This window comes from Montipora foliosa, chromosome 5 (assembly GCF_036669935.1).
Source record: "Montipora foliosa isolate CH-2021 chromosome 5, ASM3666993v2, whole genome shotgun sequence".
NCBI classification, from domain to species: Eukaryota; Metazoa; Cnidaria; class Anthozoa; order Scleractinia; family Acroporidae; genus Montipora; species Montipora foliosa.
In genome coordinates, this window is record NC_090873.1 from 19844196 (window position 1) to 19864195 (window position 20000).

General features: G+C 39.1%; 2 protein-coding genes across 2 annotated transcripts in view; one reads left to right on the forward strand and one right to left on the reverse strand.

Moving 5' to 3' along the window:
• Positions 1-17159, reverse strand: part of LOC138003735 (DNA-directed RNA polymerase III subunit RPC1-like) — a 63639-nt gene extending 46480 nt beyond the window's left edge. Inside the window, exons 1-6 of the mRNA XM_068849958.1 lie at positions 17019-17159; positions 10271-10406; positions 9573-9722; positions 4037-4196; positions 2402-2556; positions 110-163 (exon numbers count right to left, since the gene is read on the reverse strand). Coding sequence (XP_068706059.1) covers positions 110-163; positions 2402-2556; positions 4037-4196; positions 9573-9722; positions 10271-10406; positions 17019-17062 — 699 coding nt within the window. The 5' untranslated portion in view covers positions 17063-17159. The remainder of the gene's footprint in view (positions 1-109; positions 164-2401; positions 2557-4036; positions 4197-9572; positions 9723-10270; positions 10407-17018) is intronic.
• A 100-nt stretch (positions 17160-17259) lies between these two features.
• LOC138003736 (meckelin-like) overlaps positions 17260-20000 on the forward strand; it is a 22033-nt gene continuing 19292 nt past the window's right edge. The window contains exon 1 of the mRNA XM_068849959.1: positions 17260-18781. Within this exon, the coding sequence (XP_068706060.1) occupies positions 17276-18781 (1506 nt within the window). The 5' untranslated portion in view covers positions 17260-17275. The remainder of the gene's footprint in view (positions 18782-20000) is intronic.

Here is a 20000-nt window from a genome sequence, read left to right on the forward strand (position 1 = left end):
TGCAGTGTACATGTATGCTGTACCTTTTTTTCAAACTGAAGCCTGTAATAATATTGCAATAAACTGGCCTCACAGGAAAGTAAAGTCCGTAGAGTTATATCACACTGACCTGATCTGGTATTTGTTCAAACAAGGTTATGACTCGCAATGGATTAAGAACTTCCTGCACAAAAAGAAGCAAATGATAAAAAAGAAAAAAGATAAACTTGAAAAGTTGAGACCATTAATTTTATAAAAATTAATCACTCTGCACTGATGCCCATTGAACACTAGAATACATGTAACAGTAATAATTATAATAATTATACTGTAATTTTGTGCATTTAAATATTGGTTAAGCACACGATGATATACAACAGTCTACAATGTAAGAACAGCACAACAGGGAGACAATTATGGCAATAGGGATATTGATGACTATAATTATCACGATGATAACTATTTCCCCTATTATAGTACACTCACAAAATTGGTGGATTCTGATTGGATGAGAGGTGTACAATTAATCCCAAATTGTACTCTCCAGGAGTACCAATTACTTTTTTTTGCAAAGTTGACACGAAATTAATTCTTCTGAAATTAACAGACTTAGGAAGGTGACCCTAAAGCATCCAAAGTTGACCCGAAGACTTCTGAAGATTTCCAAAGTTTACCCAAAGACGTCCGAAGTTTTCCGAAGTTGACCCGAAGAATTTAGAAGGTGTCCGAGGTTCAACTGAAGTCTTTTGAAGATTTCCAACATTGGACCGAAGAGTTTCAAAGGTTTCTGACGTAAACACGAACAGATCGGTGGAAATGTACCGGTAATAAAGTTATGATAATGATGAAAGGGTAACAAATCTGATTCCACAAATTAAAAAGTCGGCTGATGTGCATTGGTCAATTTGTCACTACTGTCAAATGATCAACACATGCAGAACACCAAAAATACTTTGGATGGTGCAGTGGTAATAATAATAATTGTCAGCTGACCCAAAGCAGTCAACATTATTCTGTTCAGCAGATGTCACAATACTTAGGAACAGTGTATGACAGTTAAGTGTAAATACTCTCATTGCAAACTTGTTGATACCAAATTTATCAGCCATATGGCATTATTTCTTAGTACCAGTAGGCTATTAATACACTTATGCTGATTAGGTCAAGAGACAGAAAAGAAAATAGCACTGATGAATTTAAAGGTTGATTATTTCTAGCATAAACATTCAAACTCAAAAACTACAAACAAGCTCTTCAAGGCTAAAAGAAGGGCAAGTTTGTAGACAAGCGTCTTATGCAGACAACGCATAGATGACATATACATCATGTAGCCGACATATGCATCAGTCAAAGCCTTGGCAATCACTGCACGTTGGCCGACATACAGTTATTGGTTGGATCTGATTTGTTACCATTTCAGAAGTAATAGCAACCCCAACAAACACAATCATGATACTATAGATTTACCCAAGCCTAAAAGCGGAGCTCCCGGGTTATTAATTAAATTTTGTAAATTGCAATAAGTTAACCTGGCTTGAGCCTGCGATCCAATCAAAACCCAGTACCTGGTCAGCAATGAGCTCAATTGACCATAACATGGATGTCCAATATCAAAGATGTATGCTGTAAACTAGCTGGAGTATGGCCACCTCGATGAGCTCTAAACTTGAGCCATGATAGTGGTCACATCGGCATAGTGATACATGGAAGGGTAGAAGTACGTACAGTCATACAGTGACCAAAACCAAATTTTCATTTCAAGGGCTCACTGTGACGGAAGTTAAGGAATGCTTGTTGGTGTGGGTCCTTTGTTTTCTATAAGGTGATCAACGCCAAGGTATCGCTTTGTGATTGTTTTGGGTATTTTTCAGTAAACAAAAAATATGTCTATGTCTATCATCAAGGAAAGTGCTTCTGAATCCTGAAGCGAACACAGCAGCAAAATCAAGGATTTTCAAACAGAATTTTTGGGCACCTAGTTGCTGTCTCAATGAGTCAGGCAGCTGAAACCCAGAACTACATGGAACCCTACGCAGACGAACCACTAGCAGATGAGGAATGGCTTCAAAAATACAGAAAAGAAGAAGAGGATAACAAAGATCTCAAGAGGGAATTAAATCAACGCTTGTACAATGCTGTTCCTGAAAGCGAATCTTGTTTGTCAGTCTTCAATGATCTTTTCATTCCATTCGAATCGAAAAATTCTGAAATCCCAAAAGTTCATTTTTTAACATGGACTTTCAAATACTAGGAAAATAAAACTTTTCACATTATGGGCACTTTAAACCCTTTGCCGTACCAAAAACTTCCAAACAATAATGACCATGATGAGAAGATGATGATGATAATGATAATGACAATGATTCAATGATTGCAATGACAATTATATTGGCCTTACATGTATAGTCAACCTTCTTCTCACCTGTGCTTTGTTCACTAAGGTGTCCAGCTCTTTGTTGTATTCTATTGCTGGGCCAAATGATGCTTGGAATTCTGAGATAACAGGATCAACAAACTTCCTTGCTGATTTGTACTTCTCATGTACAACCTTCATCATACCACTTTTTCGTACAAAACCTGATGGTTTAAACAACACACAACATGGTACATTTTCATCAATCAACTACTGTTACAGTACTGTAATTATAATTATGTAATTTTCACTAACCACAATTAAGTACTTTGCATTTAATTAGAAATAATAACAAAACAAATCAGAATAATATTGGTTTTTGAGGAAAAAAGAAAACACAATTATCTACAGTACCGTAGCTCCCAAAAAAAAAAAAAACAAGCCACTCAGTGCAAGGTGAAGGCACATTACATGCAAACCCTGTTCCTTCATCGGAATCGATGATGACCATCAAATTCACTAATAATTATTAGTCTTGTTAATCTTGGGTTATCCATACCAAGATGGCTGATGAGGCCAATTCGTGTGAAGAAGTCTCGATCCAAATGGGGACACATGAGGGTGGGTGGGGTATCCAGGTTACAAATGGTTCTGTCTGCATTGTACTCTTTTCATTTCTGCAATCAGCTTTTTTTGTTCTGTTCTGCTCTATTGTTGTTGTATCTTTACAGATTAGTGTGTGCCAGTCTGCGTCTATTAGAAGCTTTTCTTTCCCAGGTGTCTGTGGGGATGGATAATTATATCCTTGAGGGTGTTCTTCAGACTGTCTTAATACTGTACCATTTTCTTGGGTGTCCAACTGGGCAATTGCCTTTCTCTAGTTCCCCAGAGAGGAGAACTTTGCTTTGTGATGCAGATATCTGGCATGAAGGCCATGTGACCTGCCCAATGGAACTGAGCCTTACGCAATGGCGGTGATGATGCTGGGTATGTCTGTGCACTCTCTCCAAAACTGCCATGTCAGGGATCTTGTCCTGCCAGCGGATGCGGAGGAGGTTTGAAGTGAAGTGAAGTGAAGCTACATGTATTAAATTTTAGTCTCTTCCCTCTGGGCTTTTCAGAACTAACTTACAGTGCTTTTGTGGGGGACTTCAGCCAGAATGCTTGTTACGCAGTTTACAATAATATTAATTTAGGAAGTGAAAGTTGCCCCCCGTCCAGTTGAGGTCAGACCACGACACCAGTGACTACATCCACTACTCTTATCGAATAGTGAGTGCGTTCTTTACTGTCCCATACTAAACAGGACCTCCGATTTACAGTCCTTATGCAAGAAGACTTGAAAGTCTAACCATTTGAAGATGTGATTACAAAGGCAGCACTTTCTCCTCAGTTATCTTAAGACCCTGAGTGTTGGTCTGGCCAGAATCAAACTCACTACCTCCCACATGACAGCCCCATGCTCAACCAACTGAGCCACCGGTACGCAGGCATCAGAGGAGAAACATGTAGTCCCGGGTGCAACTTCTTGGCTGGAATAACAATAAATTGTAAAGAGTCAACTGGTTTGCCTCCAGCCAGTTGAGATTCTAACTATTGTTGCTGACTAATGTTCAAATTTGTGCAACTGGTTTTAGCCAGTACTTGAATGGTTGCAACATTGCAACCAAAAGTGAGAGTGGTATCATGAGTCAACAGACCTACCATTCAAAGCTTCACAGTAAGGGCAATGAGAAATCTTTTTACACTTGTCAACAATCTTCTTCTTGATACCCTTTCTCATCAAAGCAGAGACTCCAGGGCGACTTAACTGATCCAAGAAATGTTTCTTCTCTTGCGGTGGCAAAAGGACTCTTGAACAAGTCTGTTAAAGAATGGTGACTCTCTTAGAAAAATAAAAGTCTGTTTCTTATGATTAGAACAGCACTGCAGTGTAAACAGGTTGGAAAATTAATGGAGACACTTCACCCTTTTTCTGTACAATCGAAGCACAGACTGTGTCCATTTTAGATGGGTTTGTGGCTTCTGAATTTTTATGATGTCATTCTTTGTCATCACCCTGAGTCACTGGCCTTGCTTCGCTTTATGAGAAGAAATGACAACCAACAACATTGTAAAAATCCGTAAGCCACAAATCTGTCTAAAACGAACTTAGTTTGCACTCTGATGACAAAGAAAAGACGAGTCAGGGCAACCGTATGTAGAGGTAGGTAAAGTTTATTTCAATCTACATTTTACAGCTTTATTGTTGTCTGTTGCATAAAGGCCTGTTTAAACAGTTTCAACATTTGCTTCAACATGCACTCAACACTTTGTTGAACCAAATATTCGGTACTCTTGAACAGGTCGTTCAACATTGTTGAAAGTGTAAAAAATGTTGAAAGCTTGTTGAAAGCGTACATTGAATCAAGTTTAAAATTGGTTTAAACTTTTCAAGATCTATCTAACTTTTCCTTTGTTCTCGAAAATGTTTAATGATGTTCAAGCCATTTGAACACTCAACAAGCCAATTAGTGTAGAACACAGGCACGCTCACATCAGGCCGCACAAATTAACATAATGGCGTAGTTTATCTGGATGAGAGAGACTGGTTTCGAGTTCTTAGTTCCTCGAAATCAAAATTTCGTGAAAGTGTTCGTTCTTTTCTGGGCGCAATGTTGAAACCATTTGAAAGGCCTCCACACAACTTTGTTTTTGCGTCCAACATTTGCTGAACATCCGTTTCTTCATTCTTAAAACGTTTGGTCAAAATAATGTTGAATAGAAACTGTGTAAACGGGCTTTAAGATCAACAAACAGTCTGAAATTAAAATTATTAAACAATGAAGTTTGGAAGCTAGGAATCCCAAGATTAACTGAACATTCTATTTATTTTCAAGTAACACCAACTTTATTTAGCATAAAATTTACCGGTACATATTCCCAAAGATAATCCTTTCCCATGCTATAAACATTACCAAGGTGTAACGTGAATCACTGGTATCTTTGCAAAATCTTTTTTTATTTGAAGTTTTAGAGAATCAATGACACAGGGAAATTAAAAAATAACATATTTTGAGCTGTGGACATTAGACAACCAAGTTAGCACGTAAAAAATCTATTGATTTTATACCAAGTTCAAGTTTATTATACATTCACCTTTCGTACATTTTCCATTGATCCTTACCCCGCAAAATTTGATATGTATTGATTTGATTTGATTTGATTTAATTTGTGCACGACGCCACAAGCTGTTCAGCTTTAAAACACTATCGTGTGAAAATAAAGAATTATTATAATAGCCTAGCTAATCGAGGCTAATTAGCCTAGCTAATTACCACTTTCAAAGCTACATGTAAAATATTCTGTCAAAATGTGCGCAAGATTGCTGGACTGACTTCTGACATTTACTGACTTAAAAGCCCTGCTTATATGGAGAAAAGTTGTCCTGAGTAAGAGGGTCAGCTTCCCAGCCCAGTCAACTTTAAGTGACCATTTATATGATGAAAGAAGCCTCAGTTTCAATCAACAGGAGACTACAGACAGTACTTGCACTTGCTCTCATTATCTTGACTTGACCGAGTTGACCTGCTAGCTAGGCGAGCCAAAGTGTTTATGTTGCAGGTCATTTTGTTCCTCAGGTTAATTTGCAACCAAACTAGGTCATTTTGTTTCAACCTAGGTCATTTTTATTTTAAACTAGGTTGAAATTGATAGAAGGAAACATAAAAAAAAACCTATCAATTGTTAGTAAGTATGTGTAAGATGTTGGTTAGTAAATTGATCCTAGAGGAAAGGGGATGAACTTAGTGCAGCTTAGATTTTCATGAGTATTTTATAAAACCCCAATGGTTTTTAAGTCTAGGCACTGATTTTAAATGGTTAGCATTAAGATTGGGGTTAGGTATACAGTGCATGCTAACCGATTCTACTTTTCTTTCTCAGAGCTTAAATTTAGGACATTGTTCATTGATAAATCTCCTTAGGATGGCAGAGGGCAACAATTGAATTATCATCCAAGGAATAAAAGAACTGAAACATACATGATGTCTTGTTGATTTTTAATTTGCTTTAGTTATTTCCTCTATCTTTTGCTTACCAGTACATGTACTTTAAATTCGTAATAATCAAAGGCATGTAAAAACAAAACTTTCAAAAGTCAGGAAAAAGGGTTCATAATCTATTGATTAGAAGCCATTTTGAATGCTCTTTTATTACACATAACATGAGAATTTTATTCCATAAAGCTCATTTGTACAAATCTATACGCTTTATTTTCACATGTGAAAAAGACCTATACAGCCAATCAGAATGGCGTACAGCTATTTCACATGTGAAAGTATAACCAATCAGCGATAGCGTAAAGGCGTTTCCATGCCAATCACTCGTGCATCTCGTGCAAATCGTGCAAATCGTGCAAATCGTACTTTGTTATTGAATTAAATTAAATTTGCATTTGGTTCTATTGTTAGTGAGTTTTTGTTTCTAATTCGCGTTCAGAAAACTATTTTAATGAAAATTCTCATGTTATGTGTAATAAAGAGTTTACGACATAGAAAGTGCTTTGTACGGGGTTTTATTCACTCGTTGTTTGTGTCAAAAACCCTCACTCGCTCGTTCCTCGCTCGTTCGGGTTTTTGACACAAACAACTCGTGCATAAAACCCCGTACGCCGCACTTTCTATGAAGTAAACTATTTGTAAGTGTTATTTCTTTTGAATAATTTATGTTCAATAAAATATTTGTTTCTTTTTTTCAATTTTGCTGAGTCTGCTTGTAGTGATAAATCCAAATTTTGTGCTTATTTTGGCACAGTCCCCTTCAAGTTCTTCAATTTGAGCAAGTAGCACATTTGGATGAAGGGGCGTTTCCTTTTCCATTTTATTAATTTTCAGCATCACATAATCCTGAAGTTCGAACTTCTTCTTTTTCTTCTTCCCTTTCTGGTGTATGATAACTGCAAAAGGCAGACTGCTGGCTACTTGCAAATAGCACTGATAAGCAGTATTTAAGCTAAACACCCATTTCAAACGGTGCTGATAAACAAAATTTAAGCCTCAGGAGCCATTTTTAAGCGATTAGCTTTAAATAACTGTGATTCAGGGTTAGTCTGCAGTCCGCGGTTTGCAGTTGGCAAGTGTCAGACACCGCTCTCCTTTAATGTCAGGCTCATCCTGCCACTTTTTCAAATTATTTACCATTTCCTGCTCTGCATGTGATGTAGCTGTGACTTGTCCACTCATTTGTGGCTATTTAATCTCTTTTCTCCGAGAGATTCCGAAAACCACTTCATACGGTATTGTTCTGTGAATGGTTATACAGTCATGTATGTTTTTTTACAAGCGGTTTCTCCAAGATGATGACACCAGTGTTTCGCAGACGAATTCTTTTCTTTGATTAAACTTCAAAGGTTATCTTTTGTTGTTCTATTTGCCCATGCTACGATCTTTTTTTCACTGTGGGAACGCTGTGTTTGCGGCGAAAATCGGTTTGTTATCATGACTAGGAATGATGCCTTGTTCATGGTGTATTTTGCATAGCGACGTAAATAAACTTCGTACAATATTTGACTATTAATTTTTCTACGTCTCACTTTATATCATTTACGCATGTGCGAAATGGTGGTTGTCGTGAAGGCTTGGAAATAGCTAAACGACTTCAGTTGCTGATTCGATGGCTTAGTGGTTAATACAGAGGAGAAGTAATCTCGGATGTCCTATGGTGCAAAGGTTCCCATCCTTGGAGTGGCATGGAATGTTGTGAAAGTTCAAGCTAAGAAGCACAGTCCGTTGGTAGTAAGCAAGGACAGTAAGGGGGAAGGAGAGGGTGAGACGGTAAGTGGACGAAGAACGGAAGGCAAGGGAAAGGTGGAGAAAGGTGTTTTCTTTTTTATTCCCCCTAAAAATCCAGGCCCCATTTTTTTACATTACATCCCCCAAAAAAGGGAAACCCTTTTTTAGACGGTTCCTAATAACCTACTAGGTTGAAACAAAATGACCTAGTTTGGTTGCAAATTAACCTAAGGAACAAAATGACACAACATTTACATGGAAAAAAGTTGGCCCAGATAGGAGGGTGATCCTACCGTTGAAAAAGCGTGACCCGGCTAGGCGAGTCACCCTTCTAGCCGTGCCAATTTTTTTTCCTCATATAAACGGTTCGCCTGGTTTTATCTTAAGGAAATGTCAGCTAGAAAAGTTGGCTCGCCCAGGGTAGCTTGTGTGGGCGAGTGGCCCTTCTACCCAGAACAACTTTTTTCCACATAAACGGGGCCTAAGAAATTAACGAAGACATCAAGAGCCGGATCAACAAGGCCAGACATGCATTCAACACCCTCCGCCCCAGTTGGAATTCTTCAGCCCTCTCCCTCCACAACAAGATCAGAATCATCAACACCAACGTCAAGTCTGTCTTACTGTATGGCTCCGAAACATGGAGAACCACTAAATCAAACACCCACAAGCTGCAGACCTTTATCAACAGATGCCTCAGAAACATCATCAACATCAGATGGCCAGACGTCATTTCCAACGCCGACCTCTGGGACAAGACTGGTCAAAGCCCCATTGAAGTGGAGATCAAAAAACACGAAGTGGGAGTGGATCGGCCACACACTCAGGAAGTCCCCCTCAAATGTCACCAAGCAAGCCCTCGACTGAAATCCACAAGGAAAGCGTAAAGTAGGAAGACCGAAACAGACCTGGTGCAGGAGCACTGATGCAGAGGTGAATGCCGTTGGTACGACATGGGCACAGCTGAGGAGGACCTCACAGAACCGAGTGCGTTGGAGGAGTGTTGTTGCTGCACTATGTTCCACAGGGAACCTAAAGGCTTAAGTCAAGTAAGTCAAGAAATTAACACTGATGATTTAAAATGCATAAATGGGGAACTAGAACTGATGTGGCCAATTGCATGAACAATATTTTATTCATAAAGGAAAAAAATAGAACCATCCCTGAGGTCATTACAGTTACCGTACCACATTAATTAATTTGTACTTAGGTATTTTTCGGGTACTATAATTTCCTTTCTCTATAGTTAGAACTTTCAACTAAGATTTGAAGTTCCTTGGTACATGTATTTAATTTTTTACATGTACATCTCAGTTGCACTCCAACTACTTTCCAAAATGACAATTGACTTCATTAGCAAAGGTCTACCCCAAATGACTATCCGAGGAGAAAAAACAATGGTATTACTGGTGTAAACCCCTTCAATTTTATTATTACACCACAGTGATTTTTCACCAAAGTGACTATACCTTGCATACTGTTTGCAGAATCACAATGGTTGATCTAAAGAAGCCAACGTGGAAAACTGGAAGTTCAAGGTCTAAATATCCATAGTGACCAACACAGTCAGCCAAAGCTTTACCACATGTTTCACAACTGCGATCTTTGGAACTTGTTCCCTAAAAATCACAACCAACAGGTGATTAATGGTGGTGAATTTATTGTATTGCAGGTGTAAAGTGAGGTTAAAGAGACAATGCAAGAAGACTGTAAGCTAACTATTTTTTTATAGCCCATTGACACCTGGGAGTGAGATTTAATAGAATTTACTCTGTCTAATGCAGGATGATTTTACTCATGAATGGGGGGCAGGTCAGAAGTCAATAGGTTAAGTGACCTGGAAACACTGTCACTTGACAATGACTTGTTACCTTTTAATATTATTATTGCAGTTGGCCTCTTGCGTAATTTGGCCTGCATATATTTCATTTTGTCCACTGGTCTGAAGATAGTTTCAACCGAACAGAATCCAAGTTTCTACATGTGGGTTAGTTATTTAATCTGGTGAAAACTGTTGAATGGAATACTTTGCTATTCCACTTGACTCTTGTTCCCTATTGTAACTTGAATGAATTGTTCACTGGTTTCTGGATACCAGAGCTGATCAAGGATTTATTACAATGCTTATTGGTTGAGCTGTCCTAAAGATATTAAACTTAGTACAAACCATGTGAGAGTCCAATACTCCAAATGGAACAGGGGTACGTCCAGAGTCCTGATTGTACAAATTTTTGCTGACACAGTGAATATGAGCATACTGGTGCATCTGCTCCGGTGAAAATAGGCCAAAGTTAACATGGCTTCTGCAAACAATAAATTTGGTAAAAATGATTAAAATACTGATGATGAAACTATAGTCAGGGAGCAGAAACCGAAAAATAAGAGTTTCGTTCAACCATCGCCACAGAAAATGTTTGCCGCCTGATTCTTATAGAGAAAGACCTCCTGATTAAGGCCAGGTAGTTCGTAAAGTTGAATTGTGGTATAGGTTTCGAGTTAAGGGGTTGTTTTCTTTCCCACCTCACCGCTCAGCATGGAAACGAGGCTACACACTCAAACGCAGTTTACATCGCTATTTCTTGGTGAAAATCAACGAAATCAGCCATTTAAGCCAAATTCACTAAATACACATTTGCTTCATTTGGAAGTTATTAAGTATGTCACGTGATTGATCACGTGATTTTAAACGTGACCAGTAACAAATCTGTGACTATTAACAAACGTGCGTTCGCCGTTGTTTGGAAGAACAGCCTCGCAAAAACAAAACATGTATCCCTTTTTTATTAAATTAACTTTCTTTTGCTCTTTCTATCGTCTTAGCAAAGCCTTCGGGAATAAAAACTGTTTACTGTATATCACTTTTATCAGTCTAGATCTAGCTCGCAAACGAGTCTAGTCCCTTGGAGGAAAACAAACAAATGACTTGTAAATGAAAAATAAAGAAAATGTCGCCGTTACTCGTTTCTGATTTAAGATACAACTGCAATATTCGGATTTGTGACTATAGTACTAATGACAACAACGAGAATTATTGTTCTCACTCTGAATCAGAGTCCTCGGAATCAGAATCAGAAATGAAGTCTAACAGAACTCTGTGCGGATTTCTACACATGTCACTGCTGGCCATGCAATAACATGCCTCTGAACATGATAAGCCTGTGTTGTTACACGAGCAGTTGATCTGACACCCGCTCTGATATGTGCAAGTCGTCAGTTCCAAAAGGCTACTCGGGGCTGGCTCTTTTGTAATGTAAACCGGCTTCAGTGAGGAGTCCTCCCTCACCCACCCATTACTTTCGGGCTGCGGGAGATGCTGGATTGCAGTCAGAGCCTTTCTCCAAACAAACGTCTGATAGTTAACTCTTTTCAAGTGTTGCAGCAGGCTGTCAGATGTGGGTGGGAGAAGCTCGTTCTTCTGCTTTCTGTTTTTACAAAACAGGAAATACCTCAACTCATCCACAGTGCGTGGTTTCATCCTTGAGCTCGGATAGAGATCACAGATGAAAGCTTCACATTGGGTGGCGACGCCATCACTCAGGTTTCGCTCGGAACCTAGAAGACCTAGACTGTCTTAATGCTGTTCATGGCGTAATACAACTTGCCATCCCTTTTTCTTACCGATCCCGGCAAGGGCGCTGGTGGAGTCGCATCCAGTAATGGCGTGTAAGGCCGCAAGGGCACGACACATTTTTTCGCCAAGCTCTTGCGATACATCGTGAACTGGAACATAACGGACACTGTCTTTCACGCCAGTTTTGAACCAAGATTCAGTGCAGTCTATATCAGAGAAATGGGATACGCTGAGAGCAAGAACATCCGTGTCTGGTGATTGTAAGACAATGCAACACGCTGGATAGGTATCTGCAACATACTTAGCATGCAGCAGTAACCTGTCGAACAATAATACACATTTAATTAATGATTATATCATGTTGTTGCACTAATAAAAGGGTGTTATGTTTTCAATTGGATTGAGATCGCCGTTTGAGATTCGACTTTATAGCTGGACTTAAGAACCTATTTATCTCACCTTGTGTCTGCTTCTTCGTGGTCTGATTCCAGAACGTCCACGTCTTCGCAGTGACCTCTTCTGACTATCACTGCCCGTCTGCCATTCTCAAATCCTCCAGCAATGACAAGATTCGTCTCAGGAGGGAGCTGCTGCCATCCTAAGAGGCAAAACGACTCTGATAGATAGTCACATAGACTTGTCTTGTCCTGCGGATTAGGAATACACTTCCCCCACTGTTTCGGTACAGGAGTAGAAGGTCTGTGGATCTTAACCTCCAACGAAGCGTTCAGGGAACCTCTGCGTGCACGTTCTCCTGCTTTTATGGACACATCCCAGTATTGGTCGAAGACAATGTGAACTTCTTTGCAGTTGGCGAGTGGTGTGGAGATAGCTTCAAAGTACTTGGATGCTAGTTCCCCAAAGGTACTACTCCCCGCTGATTTCAGTACTTGAACTAAAGCCATGCCATCGATAAGATGAATGGTGTATCGTGGAAAAGGTTCGAGTCGTGGGCAAACATTAACTTTGCTTTCAATAAGAGTTGCCAGGGTGCTCTTGTTTGTCTTCCTTAAGCTGCCATCTTGATAAGCCAAGGAGAACGGGACAGATGAAAGCTCATAGCATAGAACTTCTTTGAGGTTAATCTGCCTCACATTGGTGGCGATCAAAAGGCGTCAAAACAGCTCTCTAGCAGCACCAACTGTAACCAGCTTATCACTGACTACCTTTACCGGGTGGTCAAAGTCCTCTACTCCAGACTCATCGGATGTAATCAGCAAACGAACCAGCCAGTACAGACTGGGAGGAATTATTCTTCTTGATGACTCGAGGGACACATCGTCCACGTTAAGGGGTTTTAATGTGATGCCACTGCACTTACGTATTTCCTCCTTTATCCGCCGAGCGGTGTTTGCAATCTGCTGAGCGGCATTAAACGAAACATTGCTTACAGGTCTGGCATTCTGTGCAGCTGAAGCATTTAGCACGTCTTGCAGAGATATGTTCCTCGAATAAATAACCTCAGGCTTACTCCTGTCGGGATGCTGGTGGAACACGATATCTTCTCCAAAGTGCTTTTGAAGTCGAAGTTTCAGGTGCTGTTTGCCATAACTTTCGGCCTTGATTCCCTTGTTCTCCAGGAGTTCGCGATATTTCGACAAAAGCGATGACATATTACGTATGCCTTTCCTTGGTAAATACCCTCAATAATTTCGGCTGCCATCTCTTTGAATGCTCTATCATAAGATGCTTCTCCTTCTATTTCTTTAAAGCCTTTGTGCTTTAGATTGGATTTGCTAATATAGGAAGCGAAACACGTCTTATGATACTTTGCCTCAGCAGCTATAGCTATTAGGTCGTTGTTGACTGAAATGAGAACATGCAGCATTTCTTCATCACCTTTGCTTTCTGCTGCCTTTCAAACTGACTCACATGCTTCAAATGTACAAACATTATGCATCTCTCTGCATTTTTTATACGTCTTATTTCGACAAATAAAACACTTAGACCAATCTATATGGACACCAGCTGACGACCTTGAAATTCTGCGTGTTTCCTCATTACCAGCTTCACTCTCCACTTTGCTTTCATGAATGCCAGTAGCATGCTGTATGTTGTGTTCATTGGTGTAGGACGAATAGCATGTGGAATGCCAAAAAACATCTTGGTTTAGAAAACTGGGTAAGTCCTTGTGCAATCTATCATACACTTCGTCTTTACGAAGGTTGAGTTCAAAGTGTCAATAGAAGACTCTTTCCCTTTTCTTAAAATTTCCTCTTTATCGACCTGGCAAATAATGCATTTAACCAATTTTCGCCGCTTTTGACGAGACGTTATATTGAAACCAGAAGGGTTATCTTGCTCCTTACTAGCCATGGAAATCAATCTGAAAAATGCACCAATTCAGAACATGACACACCCATCACAGTTGTCTTTTAACAAAAATATGAAAAGGCGTTCTAAATTTGTCAACGTACACATCTATACTTCAAAACAGTAATATTTTATTTATTTAATTATTTATTTATTTATTTATTTTGCCACTTCAAAATTACAAAGCAATACAAAACAAAAACTAATTTTAAAACTAGTTATCATTACTGAAAAGAAAAGATACTTTAAAAGACCCGAAATTGTATAATAACGGCTAGTAGGATTTTTTTAATGGTCAAATGAAATCATAAATTAGAAAATGATTTTTCTTCATTGTATATTTTTTCATCATATAATATCACACTATAGGCAAAAAATTATTATGAACTCAAGCATTCAACTTCTAAACTGTTTTAATTGAAATTTGGCAATTGAATTAGTATACTTACAGTCAGAGTAGCGAGAGTTCTAGCCAAGTGGCCATGGGCGCCGCCATATTGGAGAGCCTCGACATGAATCCGGATAGAAACGTATAACGAGGCTACAATAGGTCTTTGTTTGCAAGACAGTTTTACTTTAATATCACTGGCAGTCTAACAGAACAAAACATTGCGCTTCTTATTAATTATAAGTTTTTAACCTATATTCCCTATCAAAAACTGATAAAAAGTACACCACTATTTAATTAGTTCAACGTCTTTTTCAAAACCGAAAAATATCTGAATGGAATTATACACACACACACATATATATATATATATATATAGAGAGAGAGAGAGAGAGAGAGAGAGAGAGAGAGAGAGAGAGAGAGAGAGAGAGAGAGAGAGAGAGAGTGTAGGAGAGAAACCCTGACAATGCACACCCCAAATAATCATATTTTTAACTGAATAAATGTTTGAAAGAAAATTTGCCCTGAGCGGGATTTGAACCCACGTCCCCCCATTACTAGTCGTGTAGTGGTGATCACACCCGACTAGTAATGGGGGGACGTGGGTTCAAATCCCGCTCAGGGCAAATTTTCTTTCAAACATTTATTCAGTTATATATATATATATATATATATATATATAACCAGAAACCCATAAGGGTTGAAACGTGTAACGGCCCCATCTGTGCTGGGAAACAAGCTTCTGAATATTCAATTTGCTAAGTACCATATTTGGAACAACAAGAGCGAGGGGTTTCCAAATATGGTATTTAGCACTGAAACATTCAAGCAATCAGTTCGCACTGAATATTCGGAAGCTGTGAACGCGCGTTACACGTTTCAACCCTTATGGGTTTCTCATATAACTCATTGTGATTATTAATGCTCATTTAAAGCCCATATTATGGCAAATAGCTAGACTAAAACCGAAACGAGTAACAGCTTCATTTTTCATTTACAAGTGATTTGTTTGTTTGCCTCCAAGGGACTAGACTCGTTTGCGAGCTAGATCTAGACTGATAAAAGTGATATACAGTAAACAGTTTTTATACCCAAAGGCTTTGCTAAGACGATAGAAAGAGCAAAAGAAAGTTAATTTAATAAAGAAGGGATACATGTTTTGTTTTTGCGAGGCTGTTCTTCCACACAACGGCGAACGCACGTTTGTTAATAGTCACAGGTTCGTTACTGGTCACATTTAAAATCACGTGACCAATCACGTGACATATTTAATAACTTCCAAATGAAGCAAATGTGTATTTAGTGAATTTAGCTTAAATGGCTGATTTCGTTGATTTTCACCAAGAAATAGCGATGTAAACTGCGTTTGAGTGTGTAGCCTCATTTCCATGCTGAGCGGTGAGGTGGGCAAGAAAACATCCCCTTAACTCGAAACCTATACCACAATTCAACTTTACGAACTACCTGGCCTTAATCAGGAGGTCTTCCTCTATAAGAATCAGGCGGCAAACATTTTCTGTGGCGATGGTTGAACGAAACTCTTATTTTTCGGTTTCTGCTCCCTGACTACTACATCTACAGGACTGGTCAGTATTTTTATACTAAGATCCTCCTGTTTTCTAGACTGATGCAAGAAGCTCACAAGCTAAGCATAAAGCTGCAAATTATGGAATGGAAGCCTCATTAAAATGTAGTGCTTCAAAAGTAAAGCTGAAGGTAGTTGAGAAGTCAAACCATCGTCATATACTCATATCTTATAACTAAACTAATAGCTCAGGATGCTTTAACTTGATGTAAATAAAGTAAATTCATGTCAGCGGCTAGGATTCCTGAGAGCTGGGAAAAGGTACATGTAAGAAATTGCTTGTCGATTTATGTCTAATAAGAGTAACCTGTGCTGACACCAAGCAGTCAATTTTCATGCTCCTTTTGATTACTTGCACCATGAAAAAGTGCCCTACAGTGCAACTCAGTTGGACCAATAACGCTGTAGTTTATACAGAGGGTCTCAACTGTTGTTTCTCCAGGATAGCACCTTTTTTCCCACTTTGCAGCAAACACATCAAATTGTAATAGGCCTTGAAATGTATGAAATGGGTCTTGATAGTCTTCATTTTTGTCAAGACCAACCCTCAAAAAATGTTCATCACAGTTTGCAACCACATACAGATCGTCCTGCTCAGTGGCTCACAGTGAAGGAGCTTTTGAAGAATTCAATGTTCTTTTAAGCATTGATAAATATTTCCTTTATTAATTAGGTAAAGTCGTCCATTTAGTGGTGGTAGGGGAGCAGGGGGAGGGGTGGTAGGGGAGCAGGGGGAGGGGTGGTAGGGGAGCCGGGGGAGGGGGGGAGCCGGGGGAGGGGGGGGGGCAGGGGCACAGTGTCTGCTGACCGTGATGATTGTTTCTGATCAAGGTCGGTCAGTTACAATTTCGCCACTATCGAGAGCTGATGGCTTCCGAGCTGATGATTACATTTTCCCAGGGCACAAAGGAAATTTTGTCATAAGTTAATGGATTCTACCGATGCTCCAAATGTAAGCACGTACAGTACGGCGTCCAGTTAGCAGATGCGTTGAAGATTTAGGCGAAAATTGATACAACTCCCGTTGAAACATAAAAATTGAATAACAAAAGGCTCACATTTTTTTCGTGACTCCAGACTCTCTGTACTGATCCTTCACCATGGCAGTGGAGTAAATATCTACGCACCAAAAGCAGCTCTCGACAGCCGGACCAACGACCAAGTTTCCTTTACAGATTCCTAGTTTCCCAAGCTACTGAACTTCACGCGGTCATACCTATTGAAAATATCATGTAAACCACATGTAATTTATCTTTTACTGAAAAGACTGGAAACGAGTAAAGGCAAAACAACACAGCAGACGACAGAGACCAAAATGGCGCGTAAGTTGTTGATATTGTTCTTGTTGTTGTCATGGTGTGTTTTTTCACGATGCATTGACTTTAAGATCCCTAACGTGACTCCAGAAGACTGTCAACAAAATCAGTATTTTCAGTTTTCGTCATTACGGTGCGTGGATTGTGGAGCTTCTGGTCAAAAACCAAGTGAAGATCTTTTGTCATGCGTTTGTCAAACAGGATACAAACTGCTCGACGATAAAGGTGGTCCTTCAATTACATGCGAAAATTGCGTCGTAGGAGGGTCTTCAAACGTAACAACCTCGCTTGATGGCAGCTTTTGTATCGTATGTCCAAATGACGTCGGTTTTAATGCGCAAAGTGGCACGTGTAATAATTGCCGTGAAAATCGCTTTCCCGTTGATCGAGAGCGAAATGGCGTTCAATTAAAGATCAGACAATGCCTTAGCTGCGAAGAAAGCACAAGAACAGGTCCAAGTTATGAAGAAGCTTGCCAGCGCTGTCACTGGAGCTTTCTCAAAGGCAATGATTCTTCTTGCATTTCCTGCATTGATGGTGATTTCGATATTTCCGGAGGTGTTTGCTTTAAGAAGGCAGACTTGATCCCTAATTCCCCGAACTTATTCAAAGTAAAATACGGCGACAAAGAAATTGAATCAACTTATTTTGAGGAAAACTTGAGAGCTGCTCAAGCATTGTGCAGGGATTATTCAAATTTTACTGCTTGTCAGTTGTTGGGAAACCTGTGCGTATTATTGGATTACACGTACATGGTCCAGACAGGCCTAGGGGAAGCCTGTAAGCTGTATAATGACCTTGTAACTTCTAAAGCCTTAACTAGGCTTGTCAATAACATCAACAGTGACTGGCCAGTGGTAATGCCATGGTTGTATTATCAAAAATCAGTCAGCAATGCCCCTGAAGTTCTAGACAAAACAGACATAACTCAGCAGTTTAATTCAAACACAGACTTGAGCTTTATTTTTGCAGTATTCACCTTAAATGGCTCATTTGTTGGGTATGAAATGGGTCTTGATATTCTTCATTTTTGTCAAGACCGACCCTCAAAAATGGCAGCAGCATCAAAGTTTGCAACCACATACAGATCATCCTGCTCAGTGGCTGTGAAGGAGCTTCTGAAGAATTCAATGTTCTTTTATGACATGTATCTCATTGTGGGTGAGAACTTGTACCCTGTGCCACTTCTTGTGGAAAATTACAGGGACGGAGGTGAAGCTGTCAATGAAGGAGGTGAAAGAGGGAAATGGAAATTGACCAGAAGGTTTTATTTAGTTGAAAGCACAGTTGGAATGTCTGTTAACAACAAGTGGATACGTTATGCTGAACAAATTGAACTGAATATTAGGATGCGATCAACTGATGGTGAAATTTTTCCTCCTATGCTACGTGTAAGGTACAAAGCATTAGATGTAAGTGATGATGGCATTTTGAACGGAAACCAAGAGGTGTCATTTGCAGTCTTGTATGAGATGGATAATACCAAAATAACCAAAGATACAGAGGTAAATATACAAATTTTATACAGTATAAGTAAACATACGGTTCCAGGCTCTTAAACAAAAGACGATGGTAAAAGCAGACCAAAGGGAAGTGCGTTCTGTTCAATCATTTTTTTCACTGCCTTTACCATCCATTTGAAGAAACAATACTATAGTTTGCACGCATAACTGAAAGAAATTAAAATAGCCGGCACTGAATTGAATTCATTCTGTGTTCTCTGTCACGCATGGTTTCGAATTCGATGTCACGCTTTGAACTTTCACTCTGTGTGCCTCCAGCCAACTGGTGGTAATTATTCTCCGTAAAACTAAACTAAAGAAAGCAATTGATGCCGCAGATATCGTAAAGCACTTGTTTTCAACTCCGAACGCATTCCAATGAATCTTACAGTAAACCGGCCTCGTTGGTCAAAAGGGCCCTTTCGGTGTCCTAGTAGACGCCCGGGGTCCATAGGACCGCTAGCGGATTTTTACCCCCCTCTGCGGATTTGGACCCCTTAACCAAACTCAGTAAAAACATTACCATACATAATTTCTTACATAATTTTCTTGTAGAAAGTGATAATAATTCAGAAAGTAGGTTTTTAGAGAAGTTTTTCAGAAGTTTTTTTTTCTTCTTGTTCAACATTATACTGCGACGAAATAGTTTACACTATTATGACGTACTTTACGAAGTAAAATAAGATTAGTACTAGTTTCATTCTTATTCTTCATAATTATATTGCAACCAGATATTTTCGTATAAATGTTGCTTCACATCAGAATGAGAAGGGATTTGCTATGAGTTTCAATAGTTCGAATTCAATAGTAAGTTTGTTGTCATTTAATTCTTGCGTAGGCTATTCTACTAACTTAAATAAATTAATGTCACAGAAATGAAACAATAAAATTATGAATACTTGATGGGCGATCAGTATCCATTATATGACAAAAGGTGTTTATAAAAAAGGTTGAAACTGATCTAGATAAAAAACTTTAAAAAACTGAATTTTCAACTGCAACCGCGGTCTTCATCAGAGTAACTAAAATATGCTGTTCGAGAGTAATATGCTAAAACTAAAATAAGAAGTTACTTTATCCCCTAGGGCTTCAATAATGTCTTATAGACAGAAGGGAATGGCTTCTGCTCGTTTACCGCATTTTTGTCTATTGTGGAGTGCCATGATTCCAAAAAGATTCTTTTGTGCCAATTATTGACATTCTTTTCTAGAATTTCCACATA